The sequence below is a fragment of the Ixodes scapularis genome, unplaced genomic scaffold (genome assembly GCF_016920785.2).
Source record: "Ixodes scapularis isolate PalLabHiFi unplaced genomic scaffold, ASM1692078v2 PGA_scaffold1__304_contigs__length_218370807, whole genome shotgun sequence".
NCBI classification, from domain to species: Eukaryota; Metazoa; Arthropoda; class Arachnida; order Ixodida; family Ixodidae; genus Ixodes; species Ixodes scapularis.
In genome coordinates this window covers 81,593,690-81,619,319 of record NW_024609846.1, presented here as the reverse complement: position 1 = coordinate 81,619,319, position 25,630 = coordinate 81,593,690, and the positions used below count along the sequence as shown (strand labels likewise).

Here is a 25,630-nt window from a genome sequence, read left to right as displayed (position 1 = left end):
TCGCCTTGACAGCTGACATTGAAAAGGCTTTCCTTCAGATAAAAATCAGTCAAAAAGACCGTGATGCGGTCAGATTCCTGTGGTTTGCCAATGAGCCCACGGGGCCATTTGATTTAGAAAACTTACAGGAATGGCGTATGACTAGAGTCCCTTTCGGGGTATCCTCCAGTCCTTTTCTATTGTCTGGGACAATTCAACACCACCTAAAAAATGTGGCTGCTACAAAGAATATTGCTGAAAAGATGAGCTCTTTTTATGTCGATGACATTTTGATGGGGGCCGACACGGTCGAAGAAGCGATTACGCTATACGAGACGTCTAACTCTATCATGAAGGATGCGGGCATGAACTTGAGAAAATGGGCCTCCAACGACAAACACGTGCAGCACATAATAAACGAAACGGAAGCAGATCCGGTACCGGCAGACAGGAACCTTAAGCTGTCCAGAATCTCCAAGGTGCTGGGAAGGATTTGGGACAAGGACAGTGCCAGTTTCAAGTTTTCGGTGGACTCTCATACATCGTTCTTTCAGACAAAAGTGGACACCAAGCGTTCCATTCTGCAAGCTGTGTCAAGAATATTTGATCCCATGGGATTCATTGCCCCTTTCACTATACGAGCTAAGCTCCTCTTCCAGAAACTATGGAAACTGGGAGTGAATTGGGATGAAGAAATACCTGAGGAACTATATGTCGAATGGTCCAACTGGCGCAGAGACATTCCTAACATCTACGCAGTACATGTGCCAAGGCACATTAAGAATGGACAAAAAAAAACGTTTAAAGAAGTCCAGTTGCACATATTCGTGGACGCCAGCACACAGGCATATGGAGCATGCGCCTATCTAAGAATCGAAGATAACCGCGGGCACGTTGGGACTACCTTAGTTACCGCAAAGTCAAGAGTGGCGCCTCTTAAGGTATTGTCTTTGCCACGATTGGAGCTCATGGGAGCCACAATTGGAACGAGGCTGCTGGAATACCTAGGTTGTACGTACACAGAGCTTAAAGAAACGTACACCATGTGGACTGATTCGACAGTTGTACTAAAATGGATAAGAGGTCCGGCGAGCAGGTGGAAGCCATTTGTCAAACACCGCGTTCTAGAAATTCAAACTAAGAGCGTGCCAGAGAAATGGAGACATTGCCCGGGAGAGACTAACCCAGCAGACCTGCTGACAAGAGGAGAATCTCCATCTGTTCTTCGCGATAGCTGTTTGTGGTGGGGAGGGCCGAAATGGCTCATTTCTGGAGCAGATGACTGGCCGGAAACCCCACCTCAATTAGGGGAACTCAATGAGCTCGAAACAAATGAGTTGAAACCGACCCAGGTGTACCTGCAAACAGAAGGTCAAGAAACGGCCGCACTTTTTGATCTAACGAAGTACAACGGGTATCAGAAGGTGCTTCGAATAACAGCCTGGGTGATGAGGTTTGCGCGTAACAGCAGTTCTAAAGAAAATAGACAAGTGGCCAATTGGAGGCCGTAGAATATGCTGCAGCAGAACAATATTGGATAAAGCAAGCTCAAGGACAAGCCTTCTCAAGGGAGATTCAGTTGCTTTCTAGCAATCAGGACATTGAGCCGGCCTCTCTTCTTTCGGATCTGCGCCCATTTCTGGACCATGATAATACGCTCAAGGTAACGGGGCGGCTGCAACAATTCAACGCCCCTAGCTCCGTGACACAGCCGATCATATTACCGAACGATCATCGTCTCACTGAGCTGATTATTATGGATGCTCATTATCAAGTCGGCCATGAAGGAGTATCTAGCCCCATGGCCACCCCCCGACAGCGATTTTGGATACCTCGAGCACGACAGGTAGTTAAGAAGACTATCCGGAACTGTCTTCTATGTTCGAGGTTTCGCACGAAGCCTACACTTGTGCCGTTCGCTCCCCTTCCAGCGGAACGAGTGAATGTTACAAAGCCGTTCGAGATCTCAGGCATTGACTTCGCAGGACCTTTATATGTGAAGGCAGCCAGTGCAGGAACTAGCAGCTCTAAGGCGTATATTGTCTTGTTTACGTGCGCGACAACAAGAGCTGTCCATCTGGAGCTCTCGAGCGACCTCTCCACGGAAGCGTTTCTTCTCGCATTTCGAAGGTTCATTTCCCGAAGGGGAATACCAAGTACAATATACTCTGACAATGCTACTTCCTTCAAGAGGGCGTCGGCTGACCTAAGGGTAATTTGGAACTCCCTGAGTCATCCGGACTTATCGTCATACCTCGCTGAACGGAGAATTAGATGAAAATTTATTGTTGAAGGCGCTCCCTGGTGGGGAGGATGGTGGGAAAGGTTAGTTCGCTCAGTAAAGGTAGTTTTAAGGAAAGTTTTGGGAAGAAGCAGTCTCAAGTTTGAAGAGCTAGCAACGGTGCTTGTAGAAGCAGAAGCCATTATTAATTCCCGACCATTAACATACGTTTACTCCGACCTCAAGGAGCCGACACCCGTCAGTCCAGCTCATTTTCTGATTGGACAAAGCCTCATTGTTCTTCCGGAAGTCGGCTCATACTCTCAGCCATAGCCTCCTCTATACGGAGGCTATGGCTCCTCCGTATAGAGGAGGCTATGTCTTAGCTTCCCAAGTCCATGACTCACAGGGAATCCACTCGGAGGCTGATGTATAGACAACTGATTATGGACCACTTTTGGAATCGGTGGAGTAAAGAGTATATCCTGCAACTGCGATCGGCTCATCAGTACCCAAATGTCCAAATGAAAGTTGATGACGTAGTCCTGTTAGAGGACAAAAAATGTCCAAGATATTTTTGGAAGCTCGCCCGAGTTACAGAAGTCTACGCTGGAACAGATGGGTGTGTTAGAGCATGTCTCGTTAGAGGCAAAGATGGAAACATTTATCGAAGACCAGTTCAAAAGCTGCATCTACTTGAAATCCATTCAGCTTTGCTTGCTTGGGAGGATGTTGAGGAAGTCGAAGAGAAGAAAGAAGAAGGCACGAGGAATTGAAGTACTGATCGAGACTTTAGAAAGAGGAAGATGAGGGTGTTGTTCTTTTTTACCATTAAACCCAACGGTCACATAGACCTTCTGATGCTAAAGTCCACCGTCTCACTGATAGATCTTTAAGAATTCCACAACTTACACTCCTTAGCTTTGCACAAAGTGACACGAATTGAGCACTCCAAGTTAGGCCGCAGTCAAATAAAATTCCAAGGTACTTGACAGATTCAACATATTCCAATGAAACACACTTGCATGGTACACATTTTGAGTGATGTAAAACAAAAGGGAAATCCAGACGCACGTATTTAAGGGGATTATGGAAGCAGATAAGTTTAGTCTTATTTACGTTAACGTCCATAAGGTTTCGCTGAAACCAGTCCATGACTGTAGTCGCAGCACACTGTAGTGAGCGGGCGGCATTTTCGAAATTAAGATGTCGAGTGACTATTACGGTATCGTCCGCATATTGATAAAGCTTGGCTTCAGAGAGAAATGTTGAAATATCATTAACAAACAGATTAAATAGAAGTGGAGACAAAATTGAGCCCTGGGGCACCCCTGCGGACTGCGGGACTCAGCTGCAATTACAAGCTGTGAGCGATTTAAAAGGTAATTGGACAGAAAAGAAAAAAACGGGCCACGCAAGCCGTAGCTATACAGCTTTCTCAAGAGGACTGAATGGCTGACCGTATCAAACGCCTTCGATACAGTAAAACCTCGTTATAACAAAATGGGATATAACAAACTAATGGATATAACAAAGCAATCATAATTCCCCTTGCTTGCTTATAGGGAAGAAATGGACATTGGCTATAACAAACTAATGGTTATAACGAAATAATTACGATCGCTCCTTCAACTTTGTTATAACGAGGTTTTACTGTACGTCAAGAAAAAGGGCACAGCTAACAAGATTTCTTTAAAAACCGGAAAAGAGTAAATCAGAAAAGTCTTCCAGCAGAGGTTGAGTTCCTTTTCCCCGAATAAAACTAAACTGACTTGGTGAGAGGACATTATGCACGTCTAGAAAGGATGACATAACTTGGAATATGTGTTTTTCTTTTCTAGGATTTGAACAATAATTGGTAATATAGAAATTGGGCGGTAATTTTCAATCTTATTCGCTCCACCTCCTTTGTATAAGGGCCTTACAATAGCGGTTTTGAGTTCATCTGGAAGAACGCAACTCGCAATAAAGCCATTCAACATATGAAGCAATACATGCTTGATAACCTCATAATTTCTGCGGAGATAGGAAACTCGGATGCCGTCAATGCCTGCAGATTTGGAGGACTTGAAACTAAACAGGAACGAGTGCAGGTCGACATCATTGAGCGGTGGAAGAAAAGCAGAAGCTGTGACGACATTGTCGAAAGTGATGAAAGAATCTCTGCTTTTACCAGAAAACGTTGCAAAAAAACTGTTGAAATCTCTTACAACAGTTGAAAGATTTAGACCGAAGTTTTTTTTTCAAAACGTTATCAACAGAACTTGTAGAAGGGTTGCCACGAAACTTATTGACGAGAAGCCAAGTCTGTGTCATGTTCGAGCGAGACTCTGAAAATTTTTTATGAAAATACTTTCGCTTTTCCGAGCGAATCATAGCATTTACCATGTTTCTACAAATTTGATAGTTCGATTTAAGTAGAGTATTACTAGGCGAACGCCTATATCGAGCCCACAAGTTATTCTTTTCCGCTATTGCCGCCAAAATGTCTGCATTCAACCAGTAGTGATTAGTCCGACGTCTTTTAACGCAGATTTCTTTTCTTGAGGGAACGTAAAACATATTAATGACATGAGCGAACTTTTGGTATATGTCCGTGGAACTAACTGATTGAAGAAACCCCTTCCAGTCGCAGGAAGAAACAAGACGATCAAATTTAGCGGTGTCAATAACAGATGTTCTAGTGCCCAGTAAGCTATTTTGAGGGGAAGGGTTAACATTGGGCCACCGACATGAAATAAAGTAATGATCCGCAAGTTTCTGTGTGATAATTATTAACTGGACTCTTTGCGAACAAGTTCGGAGATTGATATGGTCTATACATGAGACGACCAACCGACCCGAAAGAATTTCTTCACGGGTCGGAGCATTTATCAAGCTCCTAATCCCGTTACCAGAGAGGGTGTTGAGGTAAGTGCATACTGAAGACTTTGAAGGGGTCAAAATGTCAATGTTAAAATCGCCGAGAATGCATAATTGATCGTAAGTGGACAACTGCCGAAGAGCACCATCTAGTTCATCCAAAAAATCGCGTACGCGTGTTCTGATGGAGGCCTATATATTGCTAAAAAAAACATATAGAGCTAAGTTCATTTGTGATATTGACCGTAACACATTCGGCGTGATTGAATGTAACCGTTAGGTTATTGATGGACCAGTTGTCACGAACATAGACTGCAATCCTACCCCCTCTGCCACATGGCCGAGTGGTAAATGCACTGTTATAGCCTGGCATAGAAAACTGACGTGTCATTTCTGCTGCAATATTAATTTCGGGAAGAACAAAAACGTCAATTGAAGTGTTGATATCACTACATATTACTTTTAATTCATTCCAATGCTTTCGAAGGCTCCTGATATTAACATGAACTACTGTGCAGGATGAGTCTAGAGAATCTTCAAAAAAATTAAGAAAATATCTGACTTTCGAGCAAAATTCATTAGGGGCCCATACAATGCTGTCAATGTCCGTTATCTGGTTGATACGAATGAGGTCAGAACCCTCACTCTTCTTGGCAAATATTTTTCCCCTTTTCACCCTTACGAATTTGTAGCCCTGAGTCTTGCCTTTCTGTCTTGCTAGCCAAAACAGCTCCTTGTTCGCTCGGGTCAGGTTATCATTGAAGTAAAGCCGTCGGATGCCCCCTGTTTGACTCAGCAAACGAAGGGCACCACGCTCAACCATCCAGGCTTCCTTCAGACTGACTGAAGAGAATCGGATTAGGACTGGTGCAATCCCGTCGCGCCTGCCTGGCAAGCGATGTACTTCCTGAATGTCTGAACACTGGAATGTCTTAGCAAGCGACAGCTTACTCGCGAGAGATTTTCTCCCGGAGAGGTCGGCAGCCCGCGCAGTTCCATGTTAGCAAGACGCGAGTACTGTTCGCTGTCATTTTGCTCAGTACGTATTTTTAGGATCTCTGTTGCTTGGGACTGTACCTTGGCTTGGAGATCCGAAACCTCGGCCTGGAGGGCTTTCACCGTTTGATTATTTGCTGTTGCTAGCGTTAAAAGAGAGTTATATTTTGCAGAGAAGTCACCAATCGATGTTTGGACGTCTTTCACTGTCGTCTGGAGGCACTCAACAATAGGCCCCAGGGCGAGGAGTTCGTCAAGCTTGGCGGGGAGCACTTCCAAGGAGTCGACGCTCTGTTTCAGGGAGAGTAAGGCTTCAAGTTTTGCGTTCATGGATGTTAGTTCTTCCCTTAAAGTTTCCTTTGATGGATTTGGTGCACTGGAATGCGCTGGGCTCGGAACTGAGAGGCTCTCATTATTGCGACAAGACCTGCAAATCCAATTGTCTCTCTTCATTTGACTCATGGCGGTAAACGTTGATTCAGAAACGCCTGCGCAGTTTTTAGTAATATGGAAAGCGTTCTTGCAGGTAGCACAAACCAGGTGTTTGCCAACGTTCCGAATTTCTTTGCTGCACTTAGCGCATTCCACAGCTGAAGCCATGATCTGCACGAGTTTAGTCTCTGCTCAGAAGGCTCCTGCAGATAAACGAGAAATCGACTAGCTCACCGCGAAGATGGTCTTGCTGGACAGCTGGCTTTGGACGAACACAAAGCTCTGCAAGGTAATAAGGCGGAAATCTGCCCTGGCAGCCGAGGCCAAAAACTACAGTTCTGACCAGGTCCGGATTCACTTCACCTGCTGCGAAGGACCCAGTGCTTGCGGTTGTGTCTCGGACAGCTTGAAGCGGAGTAAAAGAGCTTTAAAAACTGATTTCTGATGATAAATACTGAGAGCAGCTGAAAAGAACGACTGCTCTCGGTATAATAATAATAATAATAATAATAATAATAATAATAATAGCTTGTATTCAGGACACATTCATGAAAGCAAACAAGAGTGCGGGGGCAATCAAAGCCAACAAATGGCTTGTGTGATGCCGCCCAAAAAATTACAAAAAAACAACTGATATGTCCACGAAAAGCAGTGTAAAGTTCGTCACACACACATCAGTAAAACAAACTGAAAAACTTTAGGATGTACAAAACTGAATCAGTAATTAGGCACATACACACTGATACTAACAAAATATGCACACGCTAGGCGACATCTCATCCCAGTAGGTGAAATCTCAGCATTCTCTTTAGTTGACGCAGTGAATTCGCTTGTAGAATTTCAGAAGGCAGATTATTAAAGAGTTCAGGCACGTAAAATTCGCGTGTACACCGTCCATATCTTGTTCGGGCGAAAGGTATCTCGAAAGTCTCTTGAAAACGAAGAGAACGAAGAACAACGTTTTTTCTTTTGAATTGATCTGTCCAAAAGTATCGTAAGATAACAGTTTGAATAAAAAGTGTTCGGAGGCAGGGAAATTGTAAATGTTGAAAGAGATCAGTACCATCGGGAAGTTGCATGCCGTAAGAAACACTTTTCAAAATATTTTTTAAAATGCAGTCAATTTTCTCATGCCAGAAGCCGGAACAGTTTCCAAACACCGTAACGCCATATTGTAACACACTATATGCAAGAGCATGGGTGACTAGTCTGCGAACTGAGAGAGGCATAAGTGATTTTGTATTATATAGCAGACAACAAGTACTCCTTAATTTTTTACAGAGGGACGTGAGTTGAGCATTCCAAGTTAAACCGCAGTCAAACAAGATTCCTAAGTACTTTACAGATTCAACATATACTAAAGGAACACACTTGCAAGATACACAGTTTGAGTTGTGTAAAAAGAAAGGGAAATCAAGACACACATATTTAAGAGGATTATGAAAACAAATAAGCTTAGTCTTGTTTACGTTAACGTCCAGAAGATTTCGTTGAAAGCAATCCATGACTACAGTCGCAGCGCATTGCAGTGAGCGGGCAGCATCTTCGAAGTTAATATGTCGAGTAACAATTACAGTATCATCCGCGCATTGATAAAGTTTGGCTTGGGAAAGAAAAGTAGAAATGTCATTAACAAACAAATTAAATAGGAGAGGAGATAGGATTGAGCCTTGTGGTACGCCTGCCCTTAATGTTGTTCGCGGGCTCCGTGCCCCAGCTGCAATTACAAGTTGTGAGCGATCTGATAGGTAGTTTGAAAGAAAAGAGAAAAACGGACCACGAAATCCGTAGCTATAAAGCTTCTTCAGAAGGATTGAATGGCTAACGGTATCAAAAGCTTTAGATATATCTAAAAAGAGAGCACAGCAAACAAGATGTTTTTCAAAACCAGAAAATAATAAATCGGCAAAATCTTCAAGCAATGGCTGGGTTCCCCTTCCTTGAACAAAACCAAACTGACTCGGTGCAATTACATCATGTAAATCTAGAAATGATGTCATAGTATGGAATACATGTTTTTCAAGAAGTTGTGCAATAATTGGCAAAATAGAAATTGGGCGGTAATTTTCAATCTTACTCCCTGCGCCGCCTTTGAACAAGGGCCGTACTATAGCGGTCTTTAGTTCGTCTGGAATAATGCAACTCGTAATAAAGCCGTTCAACATATGAAGTAGTACATGCTTAATAACCTCATCATTTCTACGAAGATCAGTAACTCGAATGCCGTCGATGCCTGGTGATTTTGATGGTTTGAAACTGAATAACAATGAAGAGAGATCTGATTCTATCATAGGCGGAAGGAAAGCGGAGGCCGTTACAACATTTTCGAAAGTCATGAAAGAATGTCGTGTCGTACCTGAAAAGGTCGCAAGAAAACTGTTAAAATCCCTATATAATACAAAACACAAAAATAATAATAATAATAATAATAATGTATTTTATTTCCCATTCTGGTTGGTACACAAAGGGAGGACGTCAGGACAAAAAGCTGCGGTTGCAGCTTGACGAGGTCCTGGCGCCCTAACACACTTTGGCGGGAAAGCAGCATCATAAACACAACGAAAACAAACACAAAAATGGGCACTAAAACACAATCACGAGAATTCACATTGTTGCACTCAGCTTGAATGCATCAAAACAAATATTTTTAAAGTAGAAACAAGTTTCACCACAGATACAAAAACTCCAGGCACTAAAGGTAAAAATTATGTTGTCTGTAATATGATTTTTGCCAACATCCGATTTGATGTCCCATAGATGCTGATACCATTGGCTTCCAGTTTATTAGGTAAAGATGGTAATGCGTATTTTAATGATGTAAAGCCGTAATTCGTACGGCGTATTGAAACGCTCAAAATTTCGCCATGACGTGTGACATATTTATGGCCTAGTTTTGCTAAGCCCGGCAGTGCGAAAAGGAATGAAATATTATGTTTTAATGCCATATTACACATCACCAGCAGACGAAATTGGTACAAGTGGTCAATAGGAATGACGTTATGTGTAAGAAAGAGCTCCCGAGAGGGGTGCAAGAAGGGTACATTTGCGATAATTCGAAGAACCCTCTTTTGGGTTAGCAGTAGTTTTGCTATATTTTTGTATCGTTGTTTGGCCCCAAACTAAATGGAAGCGAAATTAGAGCAGAGAAAATTAGGTTTTGGCGTGAGTTATATTGAAGGAGGCAGAAATTTAATACAGGTAATACCAGGACTGGTGTATGCAGATAACATATTACTCATGGCACGGTCGGTGCCGAAAGCGCGCGATATGTGACGACATCGTGACGTTTTTGGTCCTGGCTTTATTACTAATCAGAGCCGCTAAAATATTTTTTGTAGTCGAAATACAAGATATAAATGGCGCGAACCGTTTCAATTATTTATGAAAGTAGTTTTTGTTCAGTATTTTAGATCAGAAAAGAAACACATGCAGTTTATAAAGTACGGAAACAAGAAATGACCCATCGATATACCCGCCACCAAGCGGTGGAAAAGGTGGCGCATACTAAAAAGGGGTAGTAGGACCAGGCACCAACGAGCGGCGAGCGTAGAAAGGTCCCGGATGTGCGCGGCAGCGCTGCGGTCGTATGGGCTAGAGGATCCGACCGGTTCCGAGCGTTCTGAAGGCCTTCGGCGAGCAGGTTTGGCTTGCGGTTTGGCCGTTTGGCGGTATACGGCAGCGCGAAGTGGCTCCCGTTCTGAACTGATCTTTACCCCGTGTTGGCTGTCGTTTGTGGCCAATGAAGTGTCATGCCAAATAAGTGTTTAATCGCGCAGCAAATACAATGCCAGCCACCCTGGCCTCCCGCTTCATCCAGCCTATCAGCACATGCTTTAGTGGCGTTCTCTGGAGCCGTCGACACAGAGCGCGGCAGCCGTGAGCGCTCGCTGAACACACCATACCCCTTCTCTAGTTCACGGCACTCAAGCCACGTCCGAGGGCGTCGTGAAGGGGGTTATGTTTTGCTTGTCTTTGTAATTTTAATTTGCCTATAACTTCTAAATAAAGCGAAATTCTAGAAAAGAAAAGTTTCTTTGAGTTACTACGTTCAGCGCGCTCACGTTCGGTGCAAATTAAAAACCAGTCAAAGAGTCGTTGCAGGGCCCCTTAATACTGAACCGAAATTTCGAGCTCACTAAACAAGGCCAGGCGGATAGGCGGGAAGCTGCAAAAACCAAAAAATTTGACTCATACGGCGATATATCTAACGGATCGCCGTATTTTTCGGGAAAGAAGTGCGCGACTGAACCCGGCCGACGAGGCCGACGAGACAAGGAACGTCACGATTCCCATTCTCTCTCCTCCTCGCTACATCCCGTCAAGCTGGTGAACCGAAGCAAGGAGGAGAGAAGCGAGGCCGCTTCTCCTTATTCTCAAATTCTCCCGGAGGACCGTTACGTCAAAGAACTCGCTTAATCGTGCCCTTCTTTTTCAAAAGTACGGCCATCCGTTTGAGATATAGATGTACAAGTGATGTTTTGGAGTTCGTAGCGTCCGGTTCAACACTTCTGCAGCCTTACTTTGCGAAATCCGAATTTCGGTTCAGTATCCCTTTAATGGCATCTGTTACACAGACAACTGACAATGGAAGGTGGTTCCACGTAATTGTTTTTTTTTTTCTTCTTTTCTTGGGGGGGGGGGGGGGGGGGGATGAACGAATTATAAAGAAGTTGTGGTTGTACAAACAGGTAGACCAATTTTGTGTTGGTGATCGACGCGTGGCGAGACATATGAGGGAGGAGTCAGTAATTTATGACGAGGATTGTGATAATAAATTTTATGAAACAGACAAAGACGGGATAGCTCACGACGTGTGGAAAGGTTAGGTAGGCTAAAAAAAGATTTCACGGATGCTGCGCTTGCAGTGCGGTGATAATTCGTAAGAATATAGCGAACAGGGTAAGTCAGTGCTGCGATCCCAAATAGAAGAGGCGTATTCTAATTTAAGGCGGACAAGGGTTTTACAAAGTAGTAGCTTGAGAGACATAGGTACAGATCGAAAATTACGTTTGAGGAAGCCAAGCATGCGGTTAGCATTGCTAGTTATGTAGCGAATATGAGGCTCCTAAGATAAGTTCGATGGGATATGGATTCCTAAGTACTTATACGATGATGCACGCTGCAACAAAACACTGTTAAGATAGCAGGAAGAAGGGTGCGAGTTAAGTCGAGAAACAGTCACTACTTTACATTTGTTGATGTTAAGCTGCATATTCCATTTGTTACACCAATTAGAAATACAATCAAGGTCTGACTGAAGAATAGCAACATCATAGGTGTTGGTCATTTCACGGTAAAGAACGTTATCATCTGCAAATAAACTAATAGAGGACGAAACGCATGAAGGTAAGTCGTTGATAAAAATAAGGAAGAGCAGGGGACCTAAAACCGAGCCTTGAGGGACACCTGACGTCACGAGAGCTAGACTTAAAGGGACACTGACAGGGTATTTATGCTCGCCGAGGTTTTTAGTTGTACGTGACATATGAGAGCTCAACTACCCAGAACAGAATTTGCGGCTCGAAATTCGGTTTCTTTCCGCCCGAAAACCGCCGATCAAGAACTGGCCGGTTCGAGTCTCGCTCACTCTGTTTTTCGCGGTCACGGGCCGTTTTCTAAGGTATCGATGCGACCACCAAATTTAATCAAAGTCGTGGGTCACTGAAGGCACACACTCAATATTAAAAATAGAAAAAAAATATGAAACCCATTTTTTGTGGCTTCTAAAAAGCTGTAAATTTGATGATTGAAAAAAAAAGTTCCACAGACAACCGGAAGCATTCTGTGCGTTCGTCGTTTCGCGTATCGTGGGACTCGCGGGGACGGCGATGGCAGCGGACGACGGGCGTGGGACCTCTATTTCAGAACTGTCGTTCGCGGTACCGGCGAATTCTGTCTACCGTTAAAAGAGAAATTTGGGACTGATCAAAAGAATTGGTATTCATCCCGTACGACACGCCCGGCCACCAAGCCGATTTGCACGAAGACGTCGCCGAGCCGTCGCTCCCTTCTCGTGGCTGAAGACATCGCTCGCGCAAACGTCAAGCACGACGTGTCTACTTCGAAGTGAATATGCATGCGTACGATTTCTTTACTAGGTGCGAATGTCCCCAAAGCGTGGTGCTTCCCGACTTCGACCCGGGAGTGCTTTTGCTATAAAAAAAATCGACAGCAAACTTTCCAACTTACAGTTTACCGGCTGAATTATTACTAAGGAAAGAGATCCGCCAGAAAAGAGATACCCCAGTAGCTGGCCTGCCTCCGTGGCGGGATCGAGCGCGCGCGCCGAACGTGCAAGACGTTCGAAACATGAGCTCCGTGGAAGCGTCTGCAACGGCCCTTGCTGGCCGCGGTTCTAATCACTCCGGTGAATCGACGAACGATGACTATAAAATTGTTTTACCACAGATGCCTACAGGAATTACGAGTGAAACATCGGTGCTTCTGCATTGCGATTTGAAAGGGCGCCCCTACCGTATCCAGGATTTTCGACAAGAGATGGCCAGGTGCGGCGTACTCGGCGACATCGCAGCACTTGGTGCGTACCAAATGAATCATGTTTGGATGGCTACCCTTCGAACGGCAGAAGCAAAGAGACGACTCGTGGACGCCAAGGAACTGCAGGTGAAGGGTCTTCGGTGCCTCGTCGTGGATCCCAGCATCACGGAGGTACGGCTTCGTCTCCACTGGATCCCGTATGATGTGCCGGACGACGTTGTGCGTAAGGAATTGGAGCCGTATGGCAAGGTCCTGGAAGTGAGCCGGGAGAAGTGGAATGTTGAAGGCTTCCAAGGTATCGAATCAACGACAAGGTGTGCGCGGATGACACTGAACGAAGGCGGCACGGCCGATACCATGCCACACCAGCTTCGGATCCAAGGTGGTAACGTACTTGTTGTGATCCCTGGTCGGGCGCCCTTGTGCTTACGCTGTAAGCGCACAGGTCATATTCGACGAGAATGCAGGGCGCCGAAGTGCTCGGAGTGTTTTCGCTTCGGGCATTATGGCACCGAATGTGTCAGGTCGTACGCCAGGGTGGCCAGCGGGGCCGGGCCGGCCGAGGCCGAGACCAATGACCACGCCATGGATGCCGAGGAAGCGGAGCGTACTATCCAGGGCTTGGCGCCAGAAGTTTCAACCCCTGCCAAAGAACGCAAGAGTGAAGGAAGCAGCTCCTTGGGGGCAACGAGAGAGAACGGAGGTCAACCGGAAGGCGCACCTCCCAGCGGTGCCGACGTGAAACCCTCTGATGCCGGAGCAGACAAGGAATCGAACGACGCAAGCACCAACGGACCTTCAGATATGGACGACACCAGCGAGTCAACTAAGCGAGCCTTCGATGACGATACGACAGCAGGAAACGGAGCACGCCAACTACACCCCTGGATGGAACGCACGAAGAAGGGGCGTTACCAGCCCGCGCCCAACGATCCTAAAGAGGAACGTCGGCGCAGGGAAAGCAAGTAAGGCGTTCTTTGCCTGGTTTCCTGGTGTTTAAGATTGCTGCATCAAGACAACTTGGACCCTGACTGCTTAGGTTTTTAGTGTCTGCACCGAAGCACAGCGCATGATTTGTGAGTCCCAATCAGCCATTACAGTTGCAACGCTGAATGTTCGTGGTTTATGCACTAGAAAAAAGCAGTACCAAATACAGCGATTATTGTCGAAAGAGCAACCCGATTTCTTGGCGTTGCAAGAAACTAAATTGGCTGAGGCGGAACAGGTAGAGGAAGCAGTCAGGCCTTTTATGCCTAACTACGAAATCTGTGTGACGCATGCAGTTGGTCATTCGGCAGGGTGTTTCCTGCTTCTGAAAAAGTCGGTACCGTTGTCGCAGTTATGCGTTACAACGGACACTGAAGGACGTTTCATTATGTGTGATTTTGTGCTAACGTCAAATCAATTCAGGCTTATTTGCATTTACGCCCCAAATGTGACCACTGACCGCGTTTTATTTTTCGGCGGTTTACGTCGGTATCTTGATTGCGATAGAGCTCTAGTCCTTGTGGGTGACTTTAATTGTGTTGTACGACAGTTGGATAGATCGCCAATAAGACGGAACGCTGATAAGAGTGAACTACTTTTGGGCGAAATGTTGGAGGATTATGACCTGATTGATGTGGGCACTGTAAAAAACGCGAAGAAGGAAATGCGCTTTACCCATTTTCAAGCGTCGTCCAGTGCGCGTTTGGACAGGGTGTATGTTTCTGCCCCTCTAGCAGAACATTTAGGAAGGTACCGTGTCACTCCAGTCTTTTTCTCAGACCACAGTCTGGTTATCGCGACGATAGGCGACAGAGCACCTGAAAAGAAAAAGTTTAATTGGAACTTATGGAAACTAAACATAAAGCTTCTGAAAGACAACGTCTTTCTAAAAAATGTAGAACAGTTTTTGAAAGATGCTTTTAAAGAGCCGGGAGTGGACATTTTCGAGAAATGGGAACTGGCAAAACAAGAAATTAAGGCAATCGCCATTGAGAGGTCATCAATTCTTTCGTACAACGCCCGGTGTGAGGAACGCAGTTTAAACAAGGACTTGATAGAGCTATGTAAAGCAGAGTGCGAAAGACCCGGTAATGGGGTAAAAGACGTCGAGTATGTCAGAGAAAAATTAGATCAGCTCCACCGCGAGCGCTATCGTGGTGCAGTAGTGCGCGCCCGTGCAGAAAAATACACAATGGGCGAGCAGCCCACTAAGCGTGCCTTGGCAGACGAGAAGCGTTACGCACTTCGGAACGAAATAGCCGAAATTGAATTCAAGCAAATGATTACTACGGATCCCGAGAAAATAGCACAGGCCTTCCTCGAGCATTACGCACAGCTTTTTGCTAACAAAACGCAAGGGTGTCATACGGACATTTATGCCCAGCTTTTAGAAAAACTGCCAAGGCTATCCAATGATGAACGCGAAGAGCTTGAGCAAGAAATTACGATCCAAGAAGTGGAGCGCGCAATCGACGACCTGCCGAACTCTAAGACGCCGGGACCGGATGGATTGGGCGCAGAATTTTACAAGAACTTTAAGAGCCTAATAGCTAGTGTTTTTTTGAACGTCATACATACTGCCTATGAAAGAGAATGTTTGCCCTTTTCGTTTTCTCGTGCCTACACTGTCCTGATACCGAAATCTGATGACCCCGTGAAACTGCGCAGCGTCACCGGTTATCGCCCAATAACGCTATGCAATACCGATTACAAGATTTTCGCGAAAATTCTGGCGCGTCGTCTTCAAGGTGTCGCATGTGAGATAATAAGCGAGCATCAAACGTGTGGGATACAGGGGAGGACTATCTTGACAAATGTGCATGTGGCTCGTAGCGTCCTGGAGGCCTGCAGTGACAGCACCACGCAGGTTGCAGTGCTACAGATAGATCTAGATAAGGCATTCGACCGTGTTAGCCATGATGTACTCTTTGATGTTTTGAGTCATGTCAATGTTGGTGACGCCATCCTAAAAGGTGTAAAGATGGCCTATAAGGACTGTACAACAAGGCTTATAGTGAACAAAGAGCTCAGTTCTGTTATTAACGTACGAGAGTCGGTACGACAAGGTTGCCCTATGTCTCCCCTTTTGTTTGATTTGTATTTAGAGCTTTTCTGTTTAAGCGTAAAAAATAGTCAACGCGTCCGAGGTTTCCAATTTTATAATGCAGAAGTCAAAATAATGAGTTACGCCGATGACATTGCTGTTTTTTGTAGGGACAAAGAAAGTGTTACCGAAGTCATAACTTTGGCTAAAAGGTTTTGCCACGCTACTGGTGCTGTTATAAACTGGGAAAAGTGCCGTGGTTTCTGGCATGGTGCTTGGGCCACTACACCCTCAGAATTTGAGGGTGTATGCTGGGACACAGTGCCGTGCAAGTACCTCGGGGTGCCATTGCAAAGTTTCCGGAATAGCCAAACGTACTGGTCGGGTGTCGCTATCGACCTGGACAGGCGTGCTTCTCGTTGGAAGCAACGCGAGCTGTCCATTTTTGCCCGAGCGACTGTTTGTAACGTTTTTCTGATTGCGAAGCTCTGGTATGTTCTTCAGGTCATCCATTGTGCGCGAACCAATGTTCAAAAATTTCATCGAATTTTCGCCACGTTTATTTGGAACTCGAAGTATGAGCCGATGAGACGAGACAATCTTTTTCATCGCGTTTGTAACGGTGGCGTGGGGCTTTCCCACCTTTTTGTCAAGCAACTTGTGTCGCGCTTCTTTTTTTTGAGAGACCAGGAGCACCCGTTCATTCGCACTCTGATTCAAACAAAAGTGTCACCACATTTGCCATCTTTTCTTGTTTCTTCTCATGGCGGCGAGCCAACAAGAATCACTGGTTTTTTGAAAGAAGTTGTTGACACGATGGGGTTTCTGACAGCACGTTTTTCTTTGAATTACCTTTGTGATGTCAGTAAAAAAGCGCTCTATCGCGATTTAGTTGTGAGTGTTTTCCCTATGCCCTTGTATCGAGGTGTGTCCCAACATGGCCACGATGTGCTTAGACGTGTAAAAAGGATGTGTGTTCCCGCGGCTGTTAAGACTTTTTTTTATAAATTACACACGAATACCTTGCCAGTTAAGGTTTGGCTTAAAGAAAGAGGGATCTATGTGCCATGGTCGGTAAATTGCCTTCTATGTAAAAAACCTGAGACTATTGAACATGTGTTTATTTTTTGTTGGGACGCGGTATTTTTCTGGGATGTCCTCCAACGCACTCTAAAGAAAGAATTACCTGTTACCCCAACAGGGATACGTTTCCTTAGAGTGGATAATGATAATGAAGTCCCTTATGACATGATTATGTTGTTAGCTTTGTGCAGCATTTGGAGATCACGTATGGCTGTTCGACATGCTGACCTCGACGCAAAAGAAGTGCGGATATATTTCTTCAACCTTGTAAAACAAGTACAGAGTGTGTATCTGAACTGTGAACCTGAGCCGGAGTGGACTAGTATTTTAAAATCACTCCTCGAAATGCGTGATTTTTAATACGCTGTGCAAAAAAGCTGTGCAGTGCTGTTAGAATGACATGAATGTTTTTGTAACTACCATGCAATAAAGAAAAAAAAAAAAAATACCCCAGTAGCTCAGTGGGAAAGACGTCCGCTTCACACGCGGTAGGAACGGGTTCAATTCCCCGGAAAACATTTTTTTTTTTCAGAATTTTTTGTTGTTTACATATCTTTTTCTTTTTTTTACAATCATCACTGAGGAAACAAACAACAAAATAACAAACAAATGTTGTGGACGATACTTCGCTGAATTAAATGGTATGGGATTTCCGTTTTGACACCTGCGAACTCAATGTAATCACTTTCCACAAAATGCAAGGAACATATAAATCAGGTAGCGTCCGCTTTCCGAGGTGCCCGTATATGTTCTACAGGAATTGCAGCCAGTCATTGGTTCCGATACCGTTGATCTTTCGGAAACTCTGTCGCAGAATGCCACTTTTTTTCGGATGCAGGACATGTCGAGCCAGCTCTTCACGCAACATCTTGGGTGTATTCTTTTTGGAGTCGATCATGGAAATTCAGCACGGGCACTCACTACTCATCTCCAACTCCTCAATGTACAAAACAACTCATCTTGGAGTACAGAACAACGAGCGGAACAAACATAACTGCAAAAGAATCGCACGCCACATGTCGTGTCGTCTGCTACCGGAGAGGAGAAAAAAAGAAAAGCGCGCGGTCGGGTGTAGCCACGTGACTTCCGCCACCCAATCTCTTCTCTCCACTTCTCCGACCTCCGTCGGGTTTCGGTTTCGGTTTCGAGCAGTTGCGTCTTTTGGCTTTATTAAAAAAATACGTTACTATGTTGCAAAATATTAATTGGGTAGTCCTCTGACACCATAATGAAGCGTCTGGCAAAAAATAAAAAAACATTTTTGGGGGGTGTCAGTGTCCCTTTAAAGAAGTATTATTCAAAATACGAATCCATTAAAGTACATCCTGATCAATATTAAGTTCGCTGAGCTTATGGAGTAGTAGGTTATGTCACTTATGTGACACTTCATCGAAAGCTTTAGCCAAATCAAGGAAAATACAATACACCTCAGAAACACGATAAGAATAAGGTGAAGGTCATTACTGAAGGTAAGTAGCTGGGTTTCACACGAAAACGATTAGGTGCTAAACGAGGTGAGAAAAAAGTAATATGCTCAAGCATTTTACACAGAATGTTTGTTATGGAAATGGGACGGTAATTGAGGGGAGAATGATTATCACCAGTTTTATGTACAGGCACCACTTTACCCGCCTTCCAATCGTCAGGTAAACAGCCTAGAGTAAGTGACTGCTCAAATAATTTAGATAGTATCATCGAAGTAAAAATTTGAATTTAATTTCGTCGACTCCTGCGGAGCAGGGTATTTTTATACACTTGTTTGAATTAAGATGGGCTACATAAGCGGGAAAGCACGTTGTTGAAGTTGAGGTTAAGTTAAAAAAAAAAAAAGAAAAGAAAAATAGAACTAAAAACATTTGTACAGTCATCGGAAAAAAACAGGTTCATTTTATAAACTTAATGGAGACAGTACGTGTGGTGTCTTTTGTTGCCGTTAATCGCACTCCTCTGTCTATGCTGGAAAAAGCGATGAAGAAACTTCATCGTGACGTCGCCGGTGGGAGGAGCCTAATCTCAATCGGCGGCGAACTCAACTGGCAGGGAACTTCATCGCGGCGCGTTGATGACGTCGACGGAGAGTGGCGATTGAGTTGAAACTTCATCGGGATTTGTCCCCAAAATATGTCCCTAGAGGGAAATGCGCAACGCCGCATCGAAGGGTCTTGTAAAAGCAACATTTTTAACTTATGAAAATGTATAATGCGGTACAATCTAAATATAATTACCGGTGTCAAGTCTAGGTCGCATAAATCATGTCTTTTTACGTAAGTGAAACAATTTAGATGATCGCAATGCGTGAGCTGCATCGCGATCGTGATGAATCGTCATGGCCGACGGTGGGTGTCGCACGTAAAGTGCTCGTGTGTCTGTACGAAGATTTGCCTCACTTTTGGAATTTTTGCTGTCAAGTCGGGCTTTTTCGCGTCGCGATTACCACTCAGCAGTCTGGTGGGGGACGTGAACCAAGTTTCCTCGCTGAACTCGAGGAGTAGGACAGAATCTTGGCCCATATGAGAAAGGTTCCTCGCTAAGACACGGAAGAAGGCGCATGATTTCGAGGGCGGACGCGCCTCGTCCGTCGCCACACGGCATCTCGGCTGCAGTGTCGGTAAGTAAGTGCATGGCATCTCAATGGGTGGTTTTAGCGTACCGTTGCCGTGCGCAGCGAAATTGCTACTGGGAGCTCGCGCTGTAACTTTGAAGCATGCTTTTCAGCGCGCTTAAAGCCTTACCAGCCGTACCGTGGCCACCGCAGAACACGGTAACGGTCCCCTAAAACTTGCTACTTGTAGTAAACAGACACTGTGTTGTTTTTGGTCTTATTGACTTTGCACGAGTGTGCTGCCTCGTGATGTTTCTTTGAAAGCTCGGATCGTAGCGCTCAAGCTGACGAGTTAATTTCTCTAGAGCTGTGCATGAGGCACTCCGATACCTGAATTCTAAAGTGTAGGCAATGGGCATTACATCAACGCGGAACCAGAAAGGCTGCCAATTTGTTGTGCGTTAACTTGTGTTTGATTGGATGATGCAGGACTCATCTGCTGTGGCCAGAGGTGCTAGTGAGGACCCAGCACAGATGGCAGCTCCACCACCACCAAATGGTAGGTATAAAAAACAGTCTGGATTCATCTCCATAATACGTGGTTTGCGCCTGTGTCAGGACATGTATTATGCATGAGTGCCGTCGGTAGCCTCATGCTGGTGGCCATTGATGTTGTAGGGTTGCAGCTTTGCTACACTGTGATCATGGTGAACTGCGCTGGCTCCAGTGGCCCAAAGTGACAGCTTTTGTACCCATCTCAGCAATTGCACAAAAATGTGAACATGACCTGCACTGTGCATAACTATGTAGAAGATGCTGTCATTAACATATTGTGCCTGGTCGGTAGCTCCCAAGGTGACTGTAGGTACAACCGTTTTGATGTTTCTAGCAAGGTGACACCTCAGCAAGACTTACAAAAACTTAAGTGTACACATGGTGCAGAGACAATCCACACATGGTTACTTGAGTTTTGTGTCGGACAAGACACAGATCCAATTAATGAGACTGTGTCAGGAAAAAGACGGTGCCTCCGGTCCTGTTTCCCAACAGCAACCTGCTTCCACCGAACATTCCCGGCAGCACCACATCTACCCACTGCCCTGAAATTGACAAGGGAATGACACTAAGACAAAGCTGGCTCACCAATTCCAAAACCGGTGTCTGCTATTTATATAAAAAGTCCACTTCTAAAAGTATTTGCTGCAAAGGGCTGTGGAAGCAGGACGCACCTGGCTGGGCATTGCCTGTCGAACTCGTCAAAATCATCGGCGTGCAGTTTTGTATACTTCTCTTCATTTTTTGCGCTCAGATATTCACGTCCTCCACCTTTGGCTAGATATCACAATCTGTCACAGTTGAGAGTAAGTAGCAGATGGTTCTCGCCACCACACAGAGCAATATTTTCTGCATACTGAACTGGACAAACTTGGACAAACTTTGTCATCATCACTTGACGGTTTAAATTTCTGCCTAGGCTTAGCCCAAGAGCTTGCACTAGCACATATTTCCCCGCACGTCTCTGAGCAAGCGCGCCCGTGACCGAATGGTTCTCGTACTTGGTTCCCACACAAAGGGCCAAGGTTCGATTTCTGGCCGCGCATGCACCTTTTTGTTAATGTCCCGCACATCCACCAATATTTCACGAATGACAGATGGTCAGGTGACGAATGAACAGAAACTAAACGTTTAATTTGGCAAACTTGTGCCGAAAACAAAAATACAAAGAGGTAGCATCACAGGCATCGAAGGTCTGCGGAGTAGCACGATCGAGCGCAAGAGCGAGACTCTCTCTATCGCCACGCAGAGCCCCTCATGTATATGCGTGGACTTCTGGAACAATCGGCATAGAAAGTTTGGTGCATAGAACATTCTGACTTTGAACAAGCAATGGGATTCTTGAATTAAACCAGAATGCAACATTTACAGAAATAACAAAAAGGTGCATGTACGGCCAGGCATCATACCTCAGCCCTTTGTGTGCAAGCTAAGCACAATAACCATTCGGCCACGGGCAAGCTTGCTCGGAGACGTGCATGGCAATATGAGCAGCCTCTGCCATTAACCACATCTGACATGTACCAAGTGGTGGTCACCAACTCGGTGCCCTTTTTAGTACTCAAAGGTCTTGTCTTTTATACTGACATGACATTACCTGCAAACCATGTATGCATGCTGCTGAAACTGTGTCATGTCAGCTGTGCACCAGTCATCAGGTAGAGTTGCAGCGGAAAAAGATTAGCACAAGTGACCACCGACCGGAGCAGCAAAATCGCGACACACGGTGGTGGCCGGCACAAAGCAGCCCATCCTAAAGCTTGCATTCCGAAAGCTATCTTATCCCTCAATTTTCTGGCAGCCACCAACGTTGAGACATGGAACATGACTGGCACTTGCTATCGGCACGCTTGGGAACAATAGCGCTGCCTGTCGCAATTTTGCTACTCCGGTCATCGGTCACTTGTGCTAATCTTTTTCAGCTGCAGCTGTACACTGCCACCCTGGATGGTGAGGGCCTGAACTGCCCCCAGCTGCACTGTTTAGGACCTCTCGCCCACTCAGCGGGAGCAGCTGTTTGCATTGCACATGCTGCTGGGCACCCAACATTACAGCATGAGTGCCCTAGATGTAGAGAAGTGCAGTCAAGGTCTAAAATTGGCTGGCAAGCATTGTGTGGAGAACCGTCGAAAGAAAACCTGTGTCATATGGCACTAATGAATTATTCTAGGCCAACCCAGAGCAGCTTGGGCTCTGTCTTTGTTGTTTGCTCAATGCGATGCGGAAGAGCTGGACTTCCACAGCACCAAAAACATTGACGGGAACAACAGTTAACTTGTCATTGGGAATCAGTTATGACAGACAGTTATAGCATAAAGGAAAGTGAATGCAGGACTCTTCTGTTTTCGCTCCTTTTCATTTGTGGACCTTGTTTGTGTTTCGAAGTGAGTGATTTCCAACTTTTCGCTTTCCATTTTTTATGTGATGGACAGAGCAGGCCTGTCTGCTGCAAAGTAATTGGATCATGCTAGGTGCACATTGCCCAAGGCTGCTTGCTTCATAGGTTGCGTGTTGTATTGGAAGACCCACAGCATGAGCTTGCTGGTCTGAGCAGTTCCTTGGTTAGGAAGGTGCCCGCATAAACAAAATGTCTTTCAGGAGTCTCGCATTCTTGATATTTCCAGCACTGCATGAGAGTTCTAAAAGAAGATAAAAGCAGTGGTATGCCATACACTACTGCTCACCACACCCCTGGGATTCTCTTGTTCTATGCAATTTCTGTAACATAGTCTTTAAAAATGCTTGTTTTTTTATAAACATTCACCCTTGTCGTGTACTTTGTTTGCAGGCTGTGGAGGGACAAGCAGCTGCAGATAGCCAGCAGTCATCTTCACTGACCACACTCGCGCTGCCCCTCATGGGGGTGCAGAATTTCCATGCACAATAAAACATGCTCCCTACGCACCATTTTGCGTCTGTCATGATTTCAGTATAGCATGGAAAAAAGGTTTGCAGCACTACCTTAGTCATACCCGACAAAATTGTCATACATCGAATACAAATTTTGGGTCAGGAAATCTCGGTGCAATTGTTTATGTGCCGGGACTCGTATCTCGACTTCAGATGTCGATGTATATTTCATATACAGGGAACCAGAAATTTCACAATTAACGGTGAAACGGCGGTGCAAGTTCAATCATCCAGATACCAGCAACCACAGTTAATTCTTCACCTTTTCTTCCTCTATGCTTGGAACAATATACTGTAAGAGCCAGAATGCTTATGCAGTCAATGGGAAACAAGATGCCACCCATGAGGAGGCCCTCTTTTATTCTCTATTCCAGGGGTGGCCAAACCGCGGCTCGCGAGCCGCATGCGGCTCTTCGCTGGTCCAAGTGCGGCTCGCGGATCCCTCGTGAGGGAACCCCCCCTCCCCCCTCCTCCCCCCACCCCTTTCCGCGTTTCTCCAGGAAAAAGAAAGAAGGGATTTCAGATTTCAGGCAGAATAAAGTACGGCTCGCGGATTAGCAGCCTTGCACCCATATACGTACAGCCTTGCGCACTCATACATACAGTCAGACTCTGAACAAAATTTATATTTGTCCCTCCCCCCCCCCCCCCCCCCCCCCCCCCCCCCCCCCCCCACGGCTCTTAGAAGCTTCGTGGTTTCGCTTGCGGCTCTTAGGCCGGGTAAGCATGGCCACCCCTGCTCTATTCTAATGCCTCGACGTTTCACTTAGGCGGTTTGCATTTTTGCAAGGTTAACCTGCCAAAAACATTGTGTTAAAAAGCTTTTTCAGAAACATCACCTTATTACAAACTTCCACTTTTAGGTGCCATACCAAAACTCCGCTTGAACTGTCTTTTAGGTAGACCACTCTGCAGCCAAAGGGACTTACCGTGTCTACTTGATTTGGCAAGTTACAAAGTATGACAAAACATTGCAAGCGGATACACACAAGTATATTTCACATGTGACGAGAGACAAAGCTCGAAGTAGCCTCAACAGCTGCCAGGCTTCAAGTTTGAGCAGGGAGACCCTGGTAGGCAGCACATACTTGCAGAGGTGGCCACCTCTCAGATTTTCAGCACTGCACAGCGTGTCCTCTGCTGTCAAAGCTTACACCGTCCTCGGGGTCGGACTCTTGGGGCTCAAGGGAGAGGCCCCAAAATAGAGCTATACAAGCCCGCATTGTGCAGAAAGTCAAATGATGTTGCTGTGCCTAGCACCTTTCCAACCACCGGAACCTGCTTTTCAGCATCCTATTCACTGCTCTACGACAGAATCCTAAGCAATGCTTTTTGTTAAGCTTGGCCTCAGAATAGCAGAGCATCCATTGGGTTTGCGAGGAATTGGTGTGCAAGCATGGCTTCAGGGATTTGTCGCTGTCACCTGCACACAACAGTGAGGCGGTATCTGACACGAATGTTTCATAACCTTTTCAGTTGTCCAAAAGCACATCAAGACTAGATAGAAATTCTATATGCTAATGCAGCCTCTACTTGGAGATAGTAGTTGCATAGCATCCCAAAAAGGCTGAAAATGCAATAATAAAAAAGTTGAAAAAAAAAGTGGAGATATTCCACTTGTCTTGCACAATACCCAAAATTATGCCTTCAGAGCAAAGAGGTGTCAATTGATTTTATAATCTCTTTATTTTCCTTTATATACAAAGGTGGGAGATGGGGCATATAATGTCAAACGTCAAGCTGCATGGCTTGCAGCTTGACGAGGCGCCCTACCCGGTGTGGCAGAAAAGCAGCAAAAACGTTTCAGACAACACAAGCAAAGAACAAGATATTGTACCAGTTTGAACCTGCAATCGTAAAATGAAAACGTACACAATGTGCTGCAGCAGAACAATTTCCAGATGTTGAGGCCCGAGACATCTGGATGATACACATGCAATCACGAGTAAGCTTGAATCCGTGCGACTATGTCACACGACACTCATCACGGTGAACGAGGCACCCGTTTTCTACCGAGAGCTCTCGTGCAAGCGCATTGGAAAAATGTGTATTGAGCACTTACCGACAACACCGCTGAATTCGCATCGCTGAACTTCTTGGTCGTCGTCTTTCCGTCTTCACTTGGCGCGCGAAGCCCACCCATTTCCAGCCCCGGGTTATCGATTATCGCCTCTGTAGCATCCAAAGAATGCGACTCGCAGCACACCGACGCACGGCGACGTCTTCGTCGCAGCAAAATGTGCCGCCAGCAACGCTCAAAGAGAACACTTGCTGCTCGGCGGTCACCATATGGGGCCCCTCGCGACGCCGCCAAAGCTTCCACGGCAAATTTCAGCACCAGCGAGTGTCGGGCAGTATTCCCCGATTACGTCCCTGACGAACCTTGAACGGCGAACACATAAAAACGTAGCAATAGTCCGCTTTGGTCCGCCCCGTCCGCGAGCTTGAACGTCGCCATCTTCATTGACTTTGGCAACTTTTGCTGACCGACTACTACAAAGTTATCTCCATCGCCAAACTC

General features: G+C 45.5%; 2 protein-coding genes across 2 annotated transcripts; both read left to right on the top strand.

Moving 5' to 3' along the window:
- The first annotated feature begins 272 nt into the window (after nucleotides 1-272).
- LOC120838990 lies at nucleotides 273-1,490 on the top strand. The gene has a single exon (XM_040209165.1). The coding sequence runs from the start codon at nucleotides 273-275 to the stop codon at nucleotides 1,488-1,490; it is 1,218 nt and encodes a 405-aa protein (XP_040065099.1).
- Nucleotides 1,491-12,780: 11,290 nt separating this feature from the next.
- LOC120838989 lies at nucleotides 12,781-14,261 on the top strand. The gene has a single exon (XM_040209163.3). The coding sequence runs from the start codon at nucleotides 12,800-12,802 to the stop codon at nucleotides 13,955-13,957; it is 1,158 nt and encodes a 385-aa protein (XP_040065097.1). The 5' UTR covers nucleotides 12,781-12,799; the 3' UTR covers nucleotides 13,958-14,261.
- The last annotated feature ends 11,369 nt before the right edge of the window (nucleotides 14,262-25,630 follow it).

Bases quoted from the DNA above. Each gene is read 5' to 3' on its own strand.
- LOC120838990 (XM_040209165.1), top strand. From the start codon at position 273: ATGGGGGCCGACACGGTCGAAGAAGCGATTACGCTATACGAGACGTCT.
- LOC120838989 (XM_040209163.3), top strand. From the start codon at position 12,800: ATGAGCTCCGTGGAAGCGTCTGCAACGGCCCTTGCTGGCCGCGGTTCT.